Source organism: Erythrolamprus reginae, chromosome 1 (genome assembly GCF_031021105.1).
Source record: "Erythrolamprus reginae isolate rEryReg1 chromosome 1, rEryReg1.hap1, whole genome shotgun sequence".
In the NCBI taxonomy this organism is placed as follows: Eukaryota; Metazoa; Chordata; class Lepidosauria; order Squamata; family Dipsadidae; genus Erythrolamprus; species Erythrolamprus reginae.
This window is the reverse complement of record NC_091950.1, coordinates 373,163,417-373,185,314: the sequence shown is the minus strand read 5'-3', so window position 1 is coordinate 373,185,314 and position 21,898 is coordinate 373,163,417. Positions and strand designations below refer to the sequence as shown.

General features: G+C 42.9%; 1 protein-coding gene across 3 annotated transcripts in view; it reads left to right on the top strand.

Moving 5' to 3' along the window:
* SRF (serum response factor) overlaps positions 1 to 21,898 on the top strand; it is a 68,018-nt gene that overhangs the window by 33,485 nt on the left and 12,635 nt on the right. For 2 of the 3 annotated variants that reach the window (XM_070734582.1, XM_070734583.1), the window contains exon 3: positions 12,138 to 12,399. In XM_070734582.1, the coding sequence (XP_070590683.1) occupies positions 12,138 to 12,399 (262 nt within the window). Of the gene's footprint in view, positions 1 to 12,137; positions 12,400 to 13,006; positions 13,181 to 21,898 lie in introns of all 3 variants that reach the window. The other variant, XM_070734581.1, reaches the window with a different exon arrangement.

Here is a 21,898-nt window from a genome sequence, read left to right as displayed (position 1 = left end):
CTGCTGGCTGGGAAATTCTGGGAATAGAAGTCCAAATATCTTCAAGTTGCCAAGGTTGGGAAACACTGGCATAAGGTAACAATTTGGATTATGCTGCAGCCAAAGATCTTCTATTTCTGGTTTTTTGTTTCTCCCCTGAGTCCTTCTGCTGTTGAAGTTTTGGCCTTTTCTTCTCCAGTCTGTCCTTTTTCTGGGACAATGCCTTCTGTTTCCTGAAGAGGCTGCTTGGAAACACTTGGAGGCTTCCCTTTCTGATGGCATTTAATGGGTTGCTCAACCCCCCTCCCCGTACTTCTTTAGATTACATTGCAAATTTTGACATGTTGGTTTGTCTCAAACAAGTTGCATAGCAAGTGGTCAACAGCTGTGGGGCATGTGCACAATTCAGCCTACACCCTCTCTTAACTGCGGTCACCAGCACTTTCCTTTGAAGGTATGGACCATTCCAGTATTTGCAACTTCATTTCAGGGATGTGCCTCCTTGAAGATTATATTGCCACCTACTGATTGTAATGGGCACCTTTTAAAGAGAAGTCTTTCCTACTTCTATGGCCAATATAATAGTAGTAGTAAGGTACTTACAAAAGAGATCATTTTAATAGCATCTAGTGGCAAGACCCTACCAAATAAAGAGATCCATTATTTGGCTTGATGGATCTCTTTGGCTGCTCTTCCATAATAAGAGTGGTGGTAGTCTACACTTTGCTGGCCACTTTAAAAAAACACACATCAAAGGCTTTGGGAACCAAAAAAAAGCTCCACGCTCCATATTACCCAATTTCTAATGAATTGATAGAGAGATCATCTGACTCTTTATCAGTTCAATTGGGCAATTCAGTCCTATCTCAGTATACAATCAGCCTGCCAACTGATTGCTAGACAAACAAACCTTTCTGCTTACTAGTTCTGCTTTGATATAACTATCAAAACAACATAGGGCAGTATGTGACAGACCATTTATAGCTATAGCAGCATCTCTAGATTGTTTCCAAAGAAGTAATCCAAGGTTCTTTCTCAACTCATAAATTACATTTTCATAACAGTACCCATGGGGGATTCTCTATTCCAGGGATCTCCAACCTTGGCAACTTTAAGACTTGTGGGCTTCAACTGCCAGAATTCCCCAGCTAGCAAAGCTGGCTGAGGAATTCTGGAAGTTGAAGTCCACAAGTCTTAAAGTTGCCAAGGTTAATGGTGAGTCATTGGCGACCCCTGCTCTTTTCTATATCGAGATGCTCCTGTAACCTATTTAAGATGGGTCAGTGCTGTTGCTCTGTTTTTGAATGATGAAAGGGTTTGTAGAATTAAAGAATAAGGAATGTGAGGGTGGTAGTGGTAAGGAATGCCTGGTGATCCTAACTTTAATTAAATCTATGAGGTGTATGAGCCCTTAGTGCTCTTCTCTAATCACAGATTACAGTAAGACCTCACCTATCGCGGGTGTTACGTTACAGACCCGGCCGCGATAGGTGAAATCTGTGATGGGGAATTTATCCTCCTTCCCACCAGCTCCAGATGCCTGAAGGCGAGCAACGGCTAACCTTTGCAGCAGTTCGGCCAAACGTTGTCTTTTTTGCCTTGCCCCCACTGGAAAGTCCCTGGTGAGCTGCCCCGGCTGGTTCTTTTTCTCTCTCTCTCTCTCTTTTCTTTTTTTCCCCCCCTCCACCCGCCCAGCACTTCCTCTTTCGCACTCGAGCCCAGTCTGGCAATTCCCACCGCATCGCGTTCCTTTCTTTGCTCGCGCTCGCTCGTTCGTGCACTGCCGGGAGCTCTTTCTACAACCCCAAGCACACTGCCGCCGCCGCCGCCAACCACTAAGCGCGCCTCCAAAGACTGCCTTCTCGGCACTGGCGAGGTGGGTTGAACGAGGGGACGGGCCTCCGCCGGAGCTCAGTCCCCGCCCCGCTCATCATTCGGGAGTCCCGCTGGAATTATTCTAGCGCTTGTTTGTGTGGTGAAATGATTCAAATGAAGCTTCTCTCTGAGCATGAGCTGAGTGCTTGTCCTGCCCTTCCAAACTTCTAAGCGCCGTATCTGTGCCAACGCTGACTTCAAAACCCGCGATGAAGTGAAGCCGCGGTAGGTGAAGCGTGATATAGCGAGGGACTACTGTATATGAATAACATATCTGTTGCATGAATTCGAGTAATTGCATAGAAGAGGAGGGAGGGATGTTAAACTCTCCAAGTTTGTAAAAAACTTCAAGTGGGCCATATATGTTATGAAAATTATATGGATCAGACAATTTTACAACAAAACGCTGTTCCAACTCTTAGCTCCCAAATATTCTGTTCATTTAATGAATCTTTTTGTCTGCACAGCACTGTAAAAATGGTACAGTTCGTTCTTTCATTCATTCATTCAATTTCTGAAGCTGAAACTCAGCCAAAATGACTCTGTGTGGCTTACAATTCTAAAATTATGAAACAATTTTCTAAAATTATGAAAATTAAAAACATTAAAACAATGAAAACATCCATAAAATTTTCTAAGTACAAGCAGCAGCCATGGTGATTTTTTAACTAACAATAAAGCCAGCTAATTGGATCCTGAACACAGTCCGAGTCTCAGGCCTGTGTACCTAGCCAAGTTTCTAAAGCTTTGCGAAAGGCAAACAGGCTTGGGGCTCTTCTAATTTCCAAGGAGAGAATATTCCATAAAGCAGGGATTACTGCAGGAAAAGTCCGTCTTCCAGTTCCTGCAGTTTGATACTCTTTGGCTGATGGGATCCGCTGCAGTCGGCCCAATCTGAATGGATCGAAACTCGTGGGAAAAGAGTCAGGTAACCTGGCCCTAAGCCATGTAGGGCTTTAAAGGTGACAATAAGTTCCTTGAATTGCGTCTGGAAATACACTGACAGCCAGTGCAGTTCATGGAAGAGTGATGTTGATATGTCATATAGCCAGCACTATTTATTACCCATGAAATAAATATATAATAATATATTACATTGTAATATGTTAATATAATAATATATGTAATAATGTCATGCATGAGGTAAGCAAACATGGTGACCTCCATATAATAGAGACTTTAGGCAGTGGCGAGGGGGGCGTTTGCCCAGGTTCACCTGGTGCACCAGTTGTGGCCCTATCTGGACAGGGAGTCTTTCCTCGCAGTCACTTACGCCCTTATCACCTCGAGATTCGACTACTGCAATGCTCTCTACATGGGGCTACCTCTTTAGCTTGTAGTTTTAATTACGGTAATTAGATTTGTTTGTACGCATTGTTTTATATTGTGTCCTGTGAGCCGCCCTGAGTCTTCGGAGAAGGGCGGCATACAAATCTAATTAATAATAATAATAATAATAATAATAATAATAATAATAATAATAATAATAGCAGCTCTCCTCCAGGTCTAGAATTGGCACAGTGTAGATGGGGAGCCACATGCAACCTATTCAGCCCGGAATATTTTCTGTCTGTAGATAGGGAGAGGTACTGCAGCTATACCCACTGGCTGGAAAGGAACACGCATTCTCAGAAATATCACCTCTGATGTGCAGATAAGGAAGAATCTAACTACCGTAGCAATGAAATATTACATTTGGGAAGCTGGTCTCCTCTACCTTGCAAATGAAAGAGCTTTGAGGATTTTGGTAGCTCATAAAATCTTTGATTGAAGGATATTTATTTATTTATCTATCTATCTATCTATCTATCTATCTATCTATCTATCTATCTATCTATCTATCTATCTATCTATCTATCTATCTATCTATCTATCTATCTATCTATTTGGATTTGTAGGCCGCCCCTCTCCAAGGACTCGGGGCGACTCACAGCATATATATAAAAACAGAACAATAATGTAATCCAATTAATACTACAATTTAAAAACAACTAAATGAAAAAAAAATTAACCAAACAATTAACTTATTAACCAAACATTCAGCAGTCATACTTAAGGCATTCAGTGGTCAGGGGAAGATCTAAAAGTCCCAAGCCTGGCGGCAAAGATGGGTTTTTAAGCTCTTTTGGAAGGCAAGGAGGGAGGGAGCAGTGCGAATCTCTGGGGGGGAGTTGATTCCAGAGGGCCGGGGCTCCCACAGAGAAGGCTCTACCCCTAGGTCTCGCCAACCGACATTGTTTGGTTGACGGGACTCTAAGGAGGCCAACTCTGTGGGACCTCACCGGTCGCTGGGATTTGTGCGGCAGAAGGCGGTCTCGGAGATACATTGAAGGTAAGAGGAAATCAGCAGGACAGTGTTTTGGAGTGGAATGGGGTTATTGTAGACTTGCAGGAGGCCTTTAGAAATTAATCTTAAAATTCTATAAAAGGTCAATAATTCAATTTCATTAGGAATTTCAAACCCATGGAGCATTTTGGGGCCTATGAAGAACTGAATGTCCAGAAGACCAAACCCACTCACCCCAAACCCATTGTTAGGTTCTGTTATTAGTTAGAAAACTCAATGCAAGGGTCATTCTTGTGACATTTGGATTGAAATAAATCTTGAATAACCTGACTTCCATCCCTAGGTAGGTTTGCAAATTGATAGTTATTGTCACTGTACTTACTGTATTTACTTTTGCGTCTTTTCTGAAGTTCTGTTGCTCTCTATATACTCACCATTCCAGTTTTTCTCTGCACATTCACTCAACCGATTTGGTTCAAGCCAGTTAGGACCAGAATGGACGGCTCTGCCGAAGAGAACTTTCTAAAGCCAAAGGAGTGTAAGGGATGAATAGAATGTAAAGAATAAGACAGCTGTCATTCTGTAACTATGCTTTGATATTCAGTTAAAGAAGAAGTCTAATTGCTGATGGTTCAATTGTTGATAAGAAGGTAATGATTGAAAAACCGCTAATAGATGATGGACAGACATGGCAGGACGGAGGGGGAGATAGAGGGGAGAACTGGGGTTCAAAACAGAATGGTGGAAATCTATATAAATAATTCCCTCTGGAAGCTTCAGGGAAAAAGAAAAACGGCCCAACAGACAAACCGGAAGTTTGGAAAAGCAGACTTCCTGTTTGCACGTTGTGCTGTTTTTCACACCCCAGAGGCTTCAGGAGCCTCTGGAGTGCAGCAAACTACAAGTCTGTTTTTCTGAACTTCTGATTTGCCCATTTGGCTGGTTTTTTAATGTTCCAGGCTATAATGAAGCATTGGCGGGGGGGGGGGGGGTCCGTATGCGCAGGGGGATGCATGTATGTGTGGGAGGGAATTGGTGGGCATGTGCGCACTTGCTAGGGCGCATACACACACTCTTTTGGCATGCAAACCCTTCAGGTTAATGGAGACCTCACCTACAAAAAGATATTTACAAATTTGAATGGTTCCAAAGACGGGCTACAAAAATGGTGGAAGGTCTTAAGCATCAAACCTATCAGGAAAGACTGAACTCAATCTGTATAGTCTGGAGGACAAAAGGGAAAGGGGGAACATGATTGAAACATTTAAATATGTTAAAGGGTTAAATAAGGTTCAGGAGGGAAGTGTTTTTAAAAGGAAAGTGAACATAAGAACAAAGGGGCACAATCTGAGGTTAGTTGGGGGGGAAATCAGAAACAATGTGAGAAAATATTATTTTACTGAAAAAGTAGTAGATGCTTGGAACAAACTTCCAGCAGACGTGGTTGGTAAATCCACAGTCACTGAATTTAAACATGCCTGGGATAAACATATATCCATCCTAAGATAAAATACAGGAAATAGTATAAGGGCAGACTAGATGGACCATGAGATCTTTCTCTGCGTTCAATCTACTATGTTTCTATGGAAAAACAGGGCACAGAGCTCACAACCAAAAAACCTGTTGCTAAAGTTCACCTCTGGGAACAGCTGATTGAGGGTATTCAGGAAGGCCATCCACTCCACAATCAGCTTTTTTCTTATTTTCCTGCCCCAAAACTAAGGTGTGTCTTATACTCCAGTGCATTTTATAGTCCAAAAAATGTGGTACTTAGTATTCAACAAAGATTTCATGCGGGCTTAGGTCTGTCCTCTGTGATGAAAAGGAGGCTTCAGCTGAGATAATGGAAAGTTAATTTGCTCAACTGTGCACCATTATCACATGCTCCTCCTAATTCCATCTACACAGTTCTTGGTGCCAGGGCTGGAGAGGAGTGGAAGGGCAGGCAATTGCTGGCAGACTCTCCCCTTCTCTCCCCATCCTGCCTTCACCCTCCTCTACGCAGCAGGAAGGGTGTTCTGGATTTGTTGTCTGCCTTTCCTTTTTTAGATGTTAGTTGAGCTGTGAATTCCTTGTTTTTGGCAGTGTGTCAGGTCAGTAGCCTGGAGAAGCACATGGGAGTGCCTGCCGGCTGGATCTACATAGTAGTGCTAGAGGAGTTTGAGGGTGGGGATTGGCAGCAACAAGAACACCGACAACATTAGTGACAACAAGACATTAACCCTCCCCAGGCAGGTTAGGATATTGAAGACTATAGAGTTCAAACAGAAATAGCTATTCTAATCCCAGAAGACAACACCCCCCCCCCTCCTAGTCTAATAGCCCTTAAAACATGATTACCAAATATATACTCCTCCTGTTTTTAAAAACAACTTTTTAAAAACAACTTTTTATCAAGACACTAAAGCAGGACAGGACTGTGCAAATGAAATGTGCCTGATTCCCAGTGGCTGGAACGCTGTGCCGAAGCTCCAAAGTTTTTGATTGGGAGCTCCTCAAAGTTAGTTAGAAGATGGGTAGCTACATAAATATTTTAAATAAATAAATAAATTAAAAAAAAAAACCCACAAAAGTTAGTTGAAAGTCTGATTTGAATCTAGAACACTAGGCAAACAAACTTGCAGAGAGAGGAAACTTAAGAAAGAAAAAAACCACTGTGCAACTGTGCTTGAGTAGTAGCCATAGTTTTCAATACTGAATGATTCCATAAGTATGATGTAGATCTGGGAAAGCCATAGAATTCAGTGTCTCCATCATAAAAGTGGCTTGTTCCAAGTGATTTCTGATCCAGCACATTCAAGTAGTCATATTTACTGCCCAGGATCTCAGAGGATGGGCCCTGTATGGCAATAGCCACTGGCAAAAGAATTTAGACTTATATGCCTCCATAGTGCTGTATAGCACTCTTCGGGCAGTTTACAATGCATTTTCATGTTGCCTCCAACAATCTGGGATCTCATTTTACTGACCTCAGAAGTATGGAAAGCTGAATCAACCATGAGCGCTGTTGGGATCGAACTCAAGACAGTGGGCAGTTTGCCCGCAGTACTGCATTTTAATCATTGGACAGGACTGTCCAAGTTTAGAGAGTATATCTCAAGCATCAAATAGATCCAGAGAGTTTCCAGATTACTCTCAAAGAAATTATCGCCAAGTGGCCTCTTTATCTCACTTAAGAGTTGCTCTGCAAATCCTTGAAGATCTAGTATGTGACTTACTATCCTAAAGCACAATAACAGGGTTCACGTTTTAGGCTAAGTTATGGTTTGCTTAAGCATTGGTTTTTGGATAGGCTATAGTTACCTGAATTCATATATAGTACCAAGCCTTATATTATATCTAGAATGGCTCAGATCACATGAAATGCTAAGTTGACATTGAATTAAGGCCTCATGGGATGTGTATCTCAGAGATTCTGCTACCTGAACCAGTCATCTCTGGGAAAGCCATCTTTTAGAGGTAAAATTTACAGATTAAAAATGTCCATTCTGTAGAGTTATATATTTGTATAGCGCCATGAATATGCATGACTCTTTATAGCTTGGAGCTTACAGTGCGAATTTATCATCCAGTTTATGGCTCTGATCACAAAAAGCTCTAATCAATTAAATTAACAGAAGTTCATAAACATCTAATTAACAGAGAATTAAAGTTACACTTAGATAGACGCAGCCTTCCTTGATTCTAGACAAAATTTACCCATAGCAAGTGATAAGCTATTTGTAGCAAAACAACTCCCACTCCAATGAGCTGATAAAATGGATAGCTTTGTATTTTTATAAAACAAAAACTTCATCTAAGTACTTGGAGAGATAATACTTCAAATTGTTCTCTGGACCTCTCTTCCAGGAAAGCTAGTGGTATCATACAAGATAATGAGTATAAACAATCCTCTGTAGTTTGAAATATTGTATGTTTTGGCTAATTAATTAACAAAAGCTAAGTAATGTCAAACATCAACATTGAATGGCATTTTGTGCATTGAGATGCATTTGTTTATATTATTACAAAATTTGATTTTATTAGATTTACATAGGGGGGGAGCAGCATTGTTCTTTTAATTTATTTGCATTCTGTTTGTGCATACGTATTATGAATTAATGATGTGTAAGCAAATGAATAAACAAGAAACTCAAAGCAAAATCAAAGCATAAATGTTAAGACTAAACTTTGGTTCTACAGAAACCAGATTTGTTGTTAATTGTAGGAGTGAACCAAATCATTGGAAATACCAAAATAGTTATGAAAATCTCAAATTTTTCTAGGTTTGAAAATGTGAATAGCATATCCAAGTTGAGCAAGTTACTTGGATGTAATTCATATAAGAAGCCTAGTATAGGTATTTAAAGAATCGGTATCAGGGTTGGGTGAATGATTATAGCAGCAGAATACTGGATTACTGTGAAGGGATTAGGGCAAGATATTGAGAGACCAAAATTGCACCGTCTAAAACAGTGTTTCCCAACCTTTTTTGAGCCGCGGCACATTATTCATATTTTCAAAATCCTGGGGAACACTGAACGTGGGGGTGGGGGGTGGCTAAAGAAAAGTTTTGACAAAAAAAAATCTTCCTCCATTTCGCTCTATTTCTCCCTCACTCTTTCTCTCTCTTCCTTCCCTTCTTTCTCTCTCTCCATCCCTCTTTCTTTCTTCCTCTCTTTTTTGCTCTCTTTCTCTCTCCCTCCTTCCCTCCCTATATGTCTTTCTCTCTCCCTTGCTCTCTCTGCCTCTCTTGCTATCTCTCTTTCATTCTCTCTCTTTCTTTCTCTCTTTCTCTCTCTCTGTCTCTCTTTCTCTGTCTCTCTTTCTCTCTCTCTTGCTAGCTCTCTTTCTCTCTCTTTCTCTTTCTCTGTCTCTCTCTCTCTGCCTCTCTTGCTATGTCTCTCTTGCTCTCTCTCTCTCTCTCTCTCTCTGCCTCTCTTGCTATGTCTCTCTTGCTCTGTCTCTCTTTCTCTCTCTTCCTTTCTTCTCTGCGGAGGCCGGTGAAGGTTTTTCTTATTTTAAATGTTCCGGGTGGCAGGGGGATGCGGAGCCCGCATGCACACACCCCCGACATTCCAAATTCTGCCTCAGCTGTGAGAAGAACGCCTGCCCCGCCTGTCCTGCAGCCCTTTCGCTGACAGCCTGGGACAAAAGCGCTCCGTGAAGGGACTGCAAGAGGGGCCGGGCGGGCATTAGCAGCCGGATGAGGAGGACGAGAAGCCGCTGCAGCCACCCCCAATCCCCCCCCCCCTTCCCTGGGTGCCTTCCAAAGGCCCCTGGAAAAAGGCAGGAGGTAGCAACAAGGCGCGAGGACAAGCAGGCAGCTTGGCGGAGGGGAAGCGCTGAGGGGCTCTCCTCCTTCCCCACCCCCGCGCTTCTCTCCCGCCCTGGCTTTTGCTTTGCCCGCAGATTTCCCCGCAGTTCAAAAGGAGGTAAGAGGTGGCCTGGATGAAATTGCGGGGAAATCATGGGGCGAAGCGAAAGCCAGGGCGGGAGAGAAGCGCGGGGGTGGGGAAGGAGGAGAGCCCCTCAGCGCTTCCCCTCCGCCAAGCTGCCTGCTTGTCCTCGCGCCTCGTTGCTACCTCATGCTGCTCCCACCATGGCTGCGCGCGGTTCCGGTGCCCCTGGCTGAAGGTCGTCCTGTGGCTGGTCTTGGGCTTTATGGTGGCTTCCTGGTTCCCTCTCCTCCCTCCGCCTGTGTCTACTGCCAGCGCCTCATTCCTCGGAGCTGCCGCTTCCTTCCAGGCAGCCCAGCCACGCTGCCGTAGAAAGTGCAGAGGTTATTGCCGCCACCTCTGCCTCCACTCAGGGAGCCACCCTGGTTGAGCTGAGGGAGAGGAAAAGGCGCGGTGACCACGGTGGCTCCCTGAGTGGAGGCAGAAGCGGTGGCAATAACCTCTGTGCTTTCTACGGCAGCGTGGCTGAGCTGGACGGAGGGAAGCGGCAGCTCCCACTCAAGGAACCCACGGCAACGGGCGACGGCTTGGTGGGAGGCGACGGCGGGAGACACAGGCGGTGGGAGGACAGGGAACCAGGAAGCGACTGTGAAGCCCAAGACCACCCACAGGACGACACTCAGGCAGGGACGCCGGCAGCGCCCCACCCAGCTTGAGCTTCTCGCGGCACACCTGGCCATGTCTCGCGGCACACTACTGTGCCGCGGCACACCGGTTGGGAAACGCTGGTCTAAAATACATGCACCAGGTAAATCACGAATGCTTCATCAGGTTCTGGATACCAAAATTTAAGGGAGTCAGACAAATTGAAATGGATTAAAGGAAGGACCACAAATATTCTCAAAAAAACAGAAATATGATTCTTTGAAGAGATTGAGAGAAATTGGTATGTTTAGCCTTATAAAAAAAAGACTCAAGGGGGATGTGAGAACACTTGACAATTCTGAAGTGGTGCCACATAGAAAGACACAATCTGTGTTAATCCTAGAAGACAGGATAGAGAATCATGGACTCGTGGAAGCATGTCCAAGTGAAACATTAAGAAACAAATCCATTCCCTGGTAAAGGTCCTTGCTGCTATTGGGTCTCAGATTTAGCATAAACTGGGCCTCTCTGAACAGACTGTTTCTTAGATCTTTGCTGCCTCCCAAGAAAGTGTTTGGTAGGCAACTCAGACTGCTGATGTGACTCAACCATTGTGAAATATCAAGTAAGAAAGAATATCCTTCAGAATGGGGAGAAGATAGGGATCCACAGCTGTTTTAGGATACCATTTCAATCTGTTAAACCCAGAATAGCAGACCATGGCCAGGGACATGGAATTGCAAGGAATTGTCTTAATGTCAAAGAACAAGGGGTTAGGGTCCTGAGTCTTAGGAAATGCTTCAGTAAAACTCCTGCCTTTATTTACTATATGAATGAACTCATTTGACTGGAAGGTTTGTGAGTTGCTTGAATCTCTTTTTCCAGGCTGTGTAACTCAAGGGATAACTGCCATTTTCCTTTATAATCTAGCACTGAAATATTGATTGCCATTAGTGATGTTTTGAAATACTATTCAGGAGGTTTTTCTAAAGGCTGACTGGGTACTCTCGGTGTTAAACTCTATACAGTGGTACCTCAAGATACGAACCCCTCGTCTTACGAACAACTCGTGATACGAACCCGGGGTTCAGAAAAATTTTGCCTCTTCTTACGAACTTTTTTCGAGTTACGAACCGGCGTTCGGAGACTGCTGGGAAGCCGCGCGGCTGTTTTAAAAGGTGACAGCCGGGCGGCGGGGCTTCCCAGAAGCCTCCGGAACGCCGGTTCGTAACTCGAACAAAGTTCGTAAGAAGAGGCAAAATTTTTCTGAACCCCGGGTTCAATTCGGGAGGTTGCTGGGAAGCCCCCCAGCCCGGCTGTCACCTTTTAAAACAGCCGCGCCGCTTCCCAGCTGTCTCCCGAAGCCGAACGCGGAAGTTCGGCTTTAGTGTTCGGCTTCAGGAGACAGCTGGGAAGCGGCGCGGCTGTTTTAAAAGGTCACAGCCGGCCTGGGGGGCTTCCCAGCACCCCCCCGAACCCCAAACCCGGGTTCGGGGGAGTGCTGGGAAGCCCCCCAGGCCGGCTGTGACCTTTTAAAACAGCCGCGCGGCTTCCCAGCAGTCGCCAAAAGCCGTTTTTTTTGCGGGGTTTTTTTTGGTTGCACGGATTAATTGACTTTACATTGTTTCCTATGGGAAACAATGTTTCATCTTACGAACCTTTCGTCTTACGAACCTCCTCCTTGCACCAATTAAGTTCGTATCATGAGGTATTACTGTACATCTTAAAAGACAGTCAAATTTGAAAAATACTGGTCCATATCAGTAGTCAGCGGACAGTGGGAATTGAATCCAACCACATGTGAAGTGGTAGTATGGTAATTTGGAGATCTTATTGACCTCTGCATGTTATCTTTTACTTTTAGATGTGGATACTGTACTGCCAAGATAGTCAGAAGGGGGAAAGGCTGGATTCAACTCTGGGCAACGTACTCCGTTTGGGCTTGGCTCCTTCTACTTGTGCTTCTTTTGCAGGACTCACTGAAGCCAGCATTCACTGTCACCAACCTCCCGGGGACGACGTCCACCATCCAGACAGCACCCACAACATCCACATCCATGCAGGTCAGCAGTGGGCCCTCGTTCCCCATTACTAACTACTTAGCACCAGTCTCTGCCAGTGTCAGCCCCAGTACAGTCACCAGTGCCAACGGAACAGTGCTGAAAACCACTGGAACCAGCGCAGTGGCCCCTGGAGGACTCATGCAGATACCTACCGGCTTTACCCTCATGTCAGGTCAGTTCCTCTTTTGCCAGTCGAAGCATTTTTGCGATAGCTGCTGATTCTTCTGCAGTTACACCAAGCACGCTAGACCTTCGCCCTTCTTTGACTCGTGAGAGGCTGGAATGGAAATGCCAAAACTGCATTCTCTTTAAATGCGATTGTTTCATACCGGAGGATGGCTGAGGCCAGAATAATAGCTGGTCAAGGGACAGGTTCTACCAGGAGAACAGGAAGTTTTAGGGAAATGGTAGTGTTGTCCTCTGCTGCCAGCCTCCTCGTTCCTTTGAGGAAATGGAAAGTCCCACTTTGACATCTGATTGTGAGAATTGTAGGGTTTGGAACTGGGACATGGAGCTTGGCCAGTGCCTTCCCTCCTCTTCCTCCTGTGAAAGATGTACGGCAGCCTCCCTCAACTGGATATTCCATCTTCCAGAATTCCACTCGGAATTCCGGCATTCATAGTCACAACCCAGCCGAAGGCACATGGTTGGAGAAGGCTGCCTGTGATGATAATTCTGGGAGGAGAGAGATTAACAAGAATCCAAGAGGGAATGAAGGAGACTTTTAAAAACATCTGGCCCTGATAAAAAAAGCCTTTTTTTTTTCTCCCTCCTTCCAGCAGGTGCTCCATTCCCTCCCGGGACCCCTACCATTCCTCTCACTCAGTTACAGCAGCACTCGCTGGCCCTCTCCAGCCAGCAGGGCCAGGCTGTACCTGGACCGCTACAGCAGGCACAACAGACAGTCTTCCGATTTCCATCTACAGCCGGAGGGCAGATTGTGTCTCTGACAGGTCAGCTGCGCTCACATTGCTGCTTGCACATGGAAGGTGGGTGGGGGAATGCACGTTTTCAGGGCAGCTGGTTGACCTGTCTGGGGTTGAGTTGTCTTGTGTTTTGGGAAACACCCCCACCCCCCTAAGAACAATGATAGAAAATTGGGAAAGGTTATATGCTGGGTTCAAACAGAGGCAGGAGTGGAAGGTGCAAAAGCTGTTGCTTTGTCAGCTGAATGTGAGTGTTAATTTATTTTAGGAGGAATAAATTCAAATATGACTAATAACTGGTAATATATCTCCCAAAATAGGAGGCAATTCTTTCAGCTATCTGAAAGGTAGTCCTAGGAAATTGACACTTAGCTGAGACTGATCCTTCTAAAATTGCACTCTCAGGACCATGCCTTTACTTTTTAAACATCTAACCATTTTCCTTCCTCTCTTGTTTGTCCAATACTGCTTTTTAAAATGATTGTCTATTTTATTGTCCAGTTAAAGAGCTTCCACCTGCTCTTTTTAAAAACTTGTTCTGCTCTTATTTGGTGGGTTTTTTTAGTCTTGAAGTATTGCTTACATTTCTTTCCCCACCCCCTGCTATTATAAGAAATAGTTCTTGATCTTTTGTTTTTCATAATTCAAATTGTGAGGGCAACAGAAGATACTCAACTTTCAAGGCACATTTTAAGCATTCAGAGCCTTGACTGAAGACAGTGCCTTGTGAAGGGGAAGCCCAGATTGAAGAATTAAGACCCTATATAGGAAACACTACTGAATGTGGACACTCTTCTGAAGATGCCAGGATAGAGAGAGGAAGGAATATTTCAGAGCAGATATATTTATTTACTGCAACTATAACTGTCCTCTCTGGATGAGATGTTTTCTTCTCTAAAGCCACGTAATAATGTTCTTCTGGGACAGTGATGGCAAACCTTTTTTGGCTCAGGTGCCAAAAGGATGTGTACATGTGCGATAGTGTGTGTGCAAGTGCCTATACCCATAATGCAATGCCCTCCTGCCCATGCGCACAATCCCCATGCTGCCCCCCGTGCATGCACACAACTCCCCTACGTTGGCTCCCCGCGCATGTACAGAGGCCTCATTGAAGCCTCTGGACTTCCAACAGGCCCATTGGACTGTTTTTCACTCTCCCCAGGGTTCAGGAAAGCCTCCTGAAGCCTGGGGAGAGCGAAAAATGGCCCAACTGGCCAATTGGAAGTTCTTTTCTGAACTTTCAGTTGGCCCATTGGACCGTTTTTCACCATTCAATTCTGGGAGTTAAAATCTATAAGTCTTAAAGTTTCAAAGTTTGAGGACCTCTGTTTTAGGATGTGAAGTCTGTTGTGACAGTAAGTGCTGTCTATTTAGGAGCATAAGTCCTTTAAGATTTAAAGTTGCTGCTCTTGTGATGATACAAATTCTGTGGGGTACGTTTTTGCCTTGGGGAGTGATGTTTCCAGGGTAGTGCAGGAAGAGAAAGCAATATTGAATTGTGACAGAAGTTTCCATTTCTCCTGAGTTGTGATCATGTTTATTAGGAGGGAACAGAAGGAGAGAAAGAGAGAGACCACTCACAAGAGATGTAATGGAAAGTAATGACTCTGTGGAAGACGGTCAGTATATGAAATTTAGGAAAGAGATTTGAGAGACAGGTAGCAAGAAGGCCTTTGCAACCGTATTTGCACAATCAGTCACATGAACTTTTGATTAATGTTTCTAGCTGGTGTTTTCCAGCCCTTGGAAAGAACTTGGTTTTCTTAAAACTTGAAATCATATGTTGGAAGTCTATCGGAACTTCACCTTCCATTCAAAGGCAAAGTGTTGGATGGTAGCAAGTGTGGTATTAAAGGAGATGGGGAAGACTTAAACTTGCTTAAGGTGGTCTTCGACTTACGATCACAATGGGGCCTAAAATTTCTGCTGTTAAGTGAGACATTTGTTAAGCAAGCTTTATCCCATTTTATGACGTCTCTTGCCATAGTTGTTAAGGGAATCACTCAGTTGATAAAGTTGTTAACCCGGTTGTTAAGTGAATCTGGCTCCTCCATTGACTTTGCCTGTGAAAAGGTTGCAAAAGTTGATACAGCAACGGCATAAGTACAAAAGAAATATTTGAAGCAAGTTAGAGCAGTGGAAAAAAAACTGCAAAGACAAAGTTTGGAAAACATTCTTAGCAGAGAGTAACAATGAAAGAGCTTGCAAGCTGTAAGAGTTGGGAACATCCTTAGAACCTGGTTAGGGCTGAAAAGAAACTTACTTGGAGCAAATAGAGTAATGAAAAAACTCTGCAAAGACTTAGAGCTTGGAAAATATTCTTCATAGACAGTAACAATGAAAGAACCTGCAAGATAAGAGCTGGGAAGATCATTAGCACCTAATTAGGGCTGGGGAGAAAAAAAGCTTAGAAAAAAGCTGCATTCAGTGTATAAGACACACCTGAATTTTCAGCCTCTTTATAAGTTAAATGGTCCAAATCCATGTATTTGTTTCTCCTTCTGTCTATGTTAGTGCTTTAAGGGAGAGTCTTAGCTTGGGAACTCCTGTGATTGTAGCATGACCTGGCTAAGGCAGATATCATGTGGCAAGTTCAGGAAAGGTCTTGCTATCTTGTGATGAAAATTAGAAGGACGTGATCAAGATGGGAATAACCAATTGAAACAGAGGTGGGTTCTTCCTGGTTCAGACCGGTTCACTTGAGCTGGTAGCAATCTGCTAGTGAGATCTCGATGACATCACAGAACCGGTCCATGGCCGCTGCCATCTTTTTAAAAATTCTTTTTCATTTTTTGAATTTTTTGAATTTATTTTTCTTCTGTGCATGCACAGAAGCAGAGTTTCTGCCACTGTGCATGTGGGCGCAATCTTGGTTTAGGCTTCTTTCCCTCCCCCCTCCCTGGATTTTTTTTTTGGCACTGTGCACCAACAGTTAGACCCCACTCCTGGACTGACATGAAGTAAATGAACAGGATTCACACAGTGAGCTTTGTTTAGCTTATTGAGCAATCACTGTACATTGCCTTCATACCATAATACCAAATCCTTAATTTCTAAACCATAATGGCTCATTTCATATAAGACATAAAGTCATAATGAATCCGATAATGCTGTAGTTTAAAAACTAAATGACGCAAGATTGAGAGACTAGTGTAAGCTGTTGCTAGCCCCAGGCTTGCTATCTTTGTTTAAAAGATGGCAAGCTAACATAGATTGAAAGGAAATGGTAAGAAAAAGAATTATTCCCTATTTCAGTAATTAAGGGTTAATTGACTGACTCAATCTATTTAATCAATAAAACATTAAAAATGAATAATTTAAAATTACTTTTTAAAAAATGTAAACCATCATTATAAAATTGCAAATGAAGGAGAGTTCCTAAATGGAGAGACTAGAAGCTGTTAGTACAGGTGTGTGTATGTGTGTGGATTTTCATGGGACCAACCAGTTCAATGGCTAGTTGGATCTCTGTATCCCCAATGCAAAGCTACAAACCCACATGTTGATCCATTGCAGAAGGCCAAAAGAATGGGCAAGATGTTGCAGTGATTGCTCAACCGGAACTGGCACTTCTGGTTTTTTTAGGTAAACTCTTACTTAAAGACCACTACAAAAAAAAAAAAAAGCCCATAAAATTTAAATTGGTCACATATTTTACAAACATTGTGACATACTATCATAATGGACAGACTCCATTGTAGTTGTATGTCGAGGACTACCTGTACTAATATTATATAGCTTTGAGCACATAAAGCATAAAATAATTTAAAGAAATAAACCAGATATTGCAGGAGATAATTTAAAAATGACCCTATCAGCAGGGACATTAACTACGTATTTTAGATTTACTCTGATCATAGCAGAAAAACCGGTCAAAGTCTTTGGCTCTATCAGAATATCAGAACTAAAAGCACTGTCTGTCAGGCCTGACATGCAGAAGGGGAAAAGGCATTTATCAAGGCCTCTGGAATATTAATTTGAGTACTTGGCAGGTTAAAAATGTTCTGTATGTAAAGAATGGGGAATCCCAAAGGCCTAAGTCATGCCCCAGCTGGCCTATCCTGCCTTCTGAATCTTGTGAGACCACTGACCCCAAACCACAGGCCATCTTTCTACTATTGCTGATTTCTGTTCTTCCTGCATTCATTAATTGTCCTTCCCTATTTGTTATTCTAGGGTGTGCAAATAAAATTGTGCACAGATATTTTTAGCTACAGGGAGAATTTGCAATCTGTTGTCTCTAAAGAACGGAAGCCCACCATTGCAACTAATCGGATCATAGAGCTGGAAAAGTGACTGTGGAGTGCAGTATTGATATTTCATTATTTGATTTTTAGCCCGCCACATCTCTGGTCCGTTCAACTGCATAATTAAGACAAGAAATAGTAGTAAAAAATATTCATTCATTCATTCATTCATTCATTCAATTTCTATAGTTGCCACCTCAACCTACTGACTGGGCAACTTATCATTATAAAATAGTAAAACAATGAAAAACAATGAAAAACAGTCCAAAGAATAAATACATACAGCAGCCAAAAGAGTTAAACAACTATTATGGTTAACCCACAACCAATTAACTGTAAAGCCAAGGAATGGGTCCCTAACACATTATGAGCCTCACAAACACAGGCAAGTTTTTAAAGCCTTATTGAAAAGCTCAAGAGGTTTGAGGCCATTCTAATCCCAAAGAGGAGAATGTTCCACAAAGCAGGGGCTACAGCAGAGGATAAATGCAAAATGGGAGGAAATTAAAAATAAAGTTGATGCTAAATTTAATTAAGAAAGCCCTTATGAAAGACGTGCCTCTTTATAGATTTTTTTAAAGTGAAAAGAAAATAGGAGTTGAAAGCAGGCAATACTTGGGTGTCTCTATAACCTGGGAACATCTCAAGAGAAGTCTTCTCCTGAAGACTTGTAGAATCCACAGCCACTGCAATTGGCAATGAAGGATGCCACCTATGAAAAGCCACAGTTAATCCATCTGTAATCTAATCCAGCTAAGTGTGGGATCTACACAGATACAGTGGTACCTCTGCTTAAGAAGGCCTCTACGTAACTTTTCTAGATAAGAACCAGGTGTTCAAGATTTTTTTGCCTCTACTTAAGAACCATTTTCTACTTAAGAACCCAAGCCAGGAAAAATTTCCCAGGAAATGTTTCAGCATGAAGGCCCGGCCAGTTTCCTGCCATTCCCTCCTTTAATCCCAGCCATCTGGGCTGCCAGCGGAGCCTTTTGGTGGACGCTTAAGGAGGCTTTGACAGTCCAGAGTGAACAAAGCATTTTCCTTTCTCTGGGCGCTTGGACAGGGAATAAATCTCTGCCAGACAAAAGAAACACTTCCTTCGCTCTGGGCAATCTTCTCCTCCCACCCAAATTCCGAGCTTTTATTCCTGTCCTAATGGATTTGCACGCATTATTTGCTTTTACATTAATTCCTATGGGAAAAATTGCTTCTACTTACAAACTTTTCTACTTAAGAACCTGGTCACGGAACGAATTAAGTTCTTATGTAGAGGTACCACTGTATAGCTAAATGCCTCCTAGAGATAAATAGTAAACACTTTATGATATGATTTGTTTCATGAATGACAGTACTTTACTACAGGAAGGTTTCACCTCTGCTAAAGCAAACACCTCCCCCCTCTCCTATTGAAGCTGACTCCTGAACTTTTCTTGTCAACTGCTCTTTCTGGATGTATTTTTTAATTTCTAAATCTTATAGATAGTTGGGTGTTTCATGGCAGCCCAAGTACTCACAGATCTCATCCCTTTTAGCTCTTTCAAGATCAGCCAAAGTTGCCCAAATGCTACCACCTTGTGTGATCCCCCCACCCCCCAATTATTACCATAATTTGCTTTGTTACAATTTTCATTTTTGGGGCTTCCCTTTCGAAAGAAATAGAGCAGTGCAATGATGCTTAGGTTGCCATGTAACTAGAATTTTTGGATGGCCTAGTTTCTGTTTAGTTAGTGCTGCTCCAGGATGTAGGATCAGTTTAGTTCTGCCACAAGCTGAGATTGAAGTCCTGGTAGAAGACATAAAGATTTCTCCTGATAGCCAGATTTAACAGATTGGAAAAGAAGTCCGCTCAGTTACATTAGCCTATCCTGGGGGTTGTAAAATTACTTCTATGGTAGTTTGAATTAGGAAAAGAAAACTACTGATTCAGTAATGTGTTCAAAGTAGCATAATGAATCACATTGGGAGGTCTAGAGAAAGCCCAAGGGAAGAACCGGTATGTGTGAGGGGGGCTAGACGGAATAATGGTGTGTGAAATTCAGTGCCTAGGAATGCATTTTATATAGGTCATTGGAACAAACTCACTCTTAAGAAATTTGTCTGTCTGTCTCTCAATGGTTGTGTAAATTTGGATTAGCCTGGCAACAATTTAAGCAACACCCTGTCAGATTAGATAACTCTCACTTTGTTCTGGTGTAATGATTTGTGTGTGTGTGTGTGTGTGAACTTAAATGGATATTCATATCTGATTAACCCTTAGATTGAGCAACCTTTTATACATAGGTAGGACAGAATGAGAACATCTTTTTACAACACACATGGGAAACTTACATCCCTAGGACCAAATTCAGGGCCAGAGGCAAGCCCTGGAGAGGCGTAGAAGTCAATATGTTGGCTATATGATTGAAACCCTGCCACAGAGGTGAAAAGATGGAGATGCTTTGATCATGCAGTCTCAGTTGCTATCGTTATGTGTTCTATCTCCTGGAGCATCTTTTGTTTCTATTGTTCTTCACAGTTGCTAAAGTGGGTGACACATTTTGAACTGCTCCTGTAGGATATCCCTTTAGCCTTAATGTCGTTTTATTTTTAAATAAAAGGACAGTAGTTTCGTAACTGAGAGAAAAAGGGAAAACTCTGGCCTCTGAACTTTCTGTCATCGTACCATTTTCTGTATCTGGTTACTAAAGCTCTTGTCTCTTCTATCTCCTGTTATGTTTTTTTAAATTAATTGAGATTTTAAAAGGCAATACAGAAACAAAAACACAAACATACAAAAAGGAAAAAAAAGATGAACCATACAAAAACACAACTGTACAGTACAGACATATCAGAGAATAGTCACATAACACATCGCCGTCGTCTTATTTTACATTTCTGATAATTCAAAAAATAGAAAAAGATTTCTCTCCTGTTCTGTGTGCTTGATTCTAAGCAGTTCTACAAAAGCTATTGTCACAAAATCATTCCATTGACTGTAATAGGGATAGACAGAAACTAAGCTTACATTATGTGCTTTTTAATCTTTTGTGCATAAATCAAGGCAATTGACAGCAATGAAATACTGTACATAATTGTAAATTAGAATATTTATTTTATTTTATTTTGTGATATCTATATGCCACCCAACTCCAGCAGGACTCTGGGCAGCTCACAATAATCACAAGTAAAATCAATATAAAATGTGAATATATATTTAAAAATAATCTACATCACATTATTTCACTTAAATTCTACAAAGGATAAAATACTGCTTTTTACTAACCACTAGAAGAAAATAGAAGATAAAGTCAGTGTGGACTCTTGATAGAGAAGTATAATTTCCTTCTCCAATGAACTGATAAATCTAGAGGTTTTAGAGAATCAATTTTAAATTCAGTCATTGGATTCTTCTTATGCCATTTTGTCAGAACAATTGAAATTGATTTAAAGGGTCTCAGTACATAATACATTTATCTGATTCTTATAAAGAAAATAAATTTGGTGTTGTTTTGGTCTCTTGGGAAGGTAATTCAGAGATGGGGTAAAAACAGAATAAAGTATCAAAAACTATTGTGCTTCATAAACCTAAAATTAAATCCAAGTTAACAAAACACTGTTGCTGAAGTCACATAATATATTGTGCTTAAAGAAATGAATCATACTAATGTTTAATATGATGATCTGTTTACATAACATGCTAAAATAATGGCTGGGTTCCCACAATTCATCAAAAGCAATTCAGTCCTTTTTTAGCCTAGCTTTCTGTGTGATGCTAACCAAACAATAGAGAAATTTGGAGCAATTTGGAGAACTATCTTTTTGTCCTCTTCTTGACATAGAATATCCTCTAGGCCAGCGTTTCCCAACCGGTGTGCCGCGGCACACTAGTGTGCCGCGAGACACAGCCAGGTGTGCCGCGAAGCCTAGGGAAGCTCCAGCTGGGCAGGGCGCTGCCGGTGCCGGACCGCCGGTGCCTCGGACCTGGAGCTCCCACTCGCAGCTGTCCCCCGGCTACTGCCCGATGCAGCTGTTTCCGGCGCTCTCCTGCTGGGCCCCAAAGAAGGAAGGCGGGAAAAAGGAGAGCTTCATTATTCGCGCCTCCTTTTTCCCACCTTCCTTCTTTGGGGCCCAGCAGGAAAGCACTGGAAACAGCGGCATCTGGCAGTAGCCGGGGGACAGCTGCGAGCACCGTTCCCTGTAAGCTGCCCCCTCTCCTCCTCCTCCTCCGCCTCCTGTCTTGGGGCACGATCTGCCCCCTCTCCTCCGCCGCCGCTTCCTGCCTTGGGGTGAGCAATCCGGGAGTCCGGGACTGTGTGGCTTTGCGCCATGAAGAGAAAACGGCCGACTTTTCCCTGCTGCCCGAGCCGTTTTCTCTTCATGGCGCAAAGCCACACAGTCCCGGACTCCCGGATCGCTCGCTTCTCCGGTCAGCAAAGCCATCTGCCCAGGAAAGCGCCGCACATTGAAAAAGTGCGATGCTTTTCCGGCAGCCGGCTTGCTGGCTGGAGAAGCGAGCGAT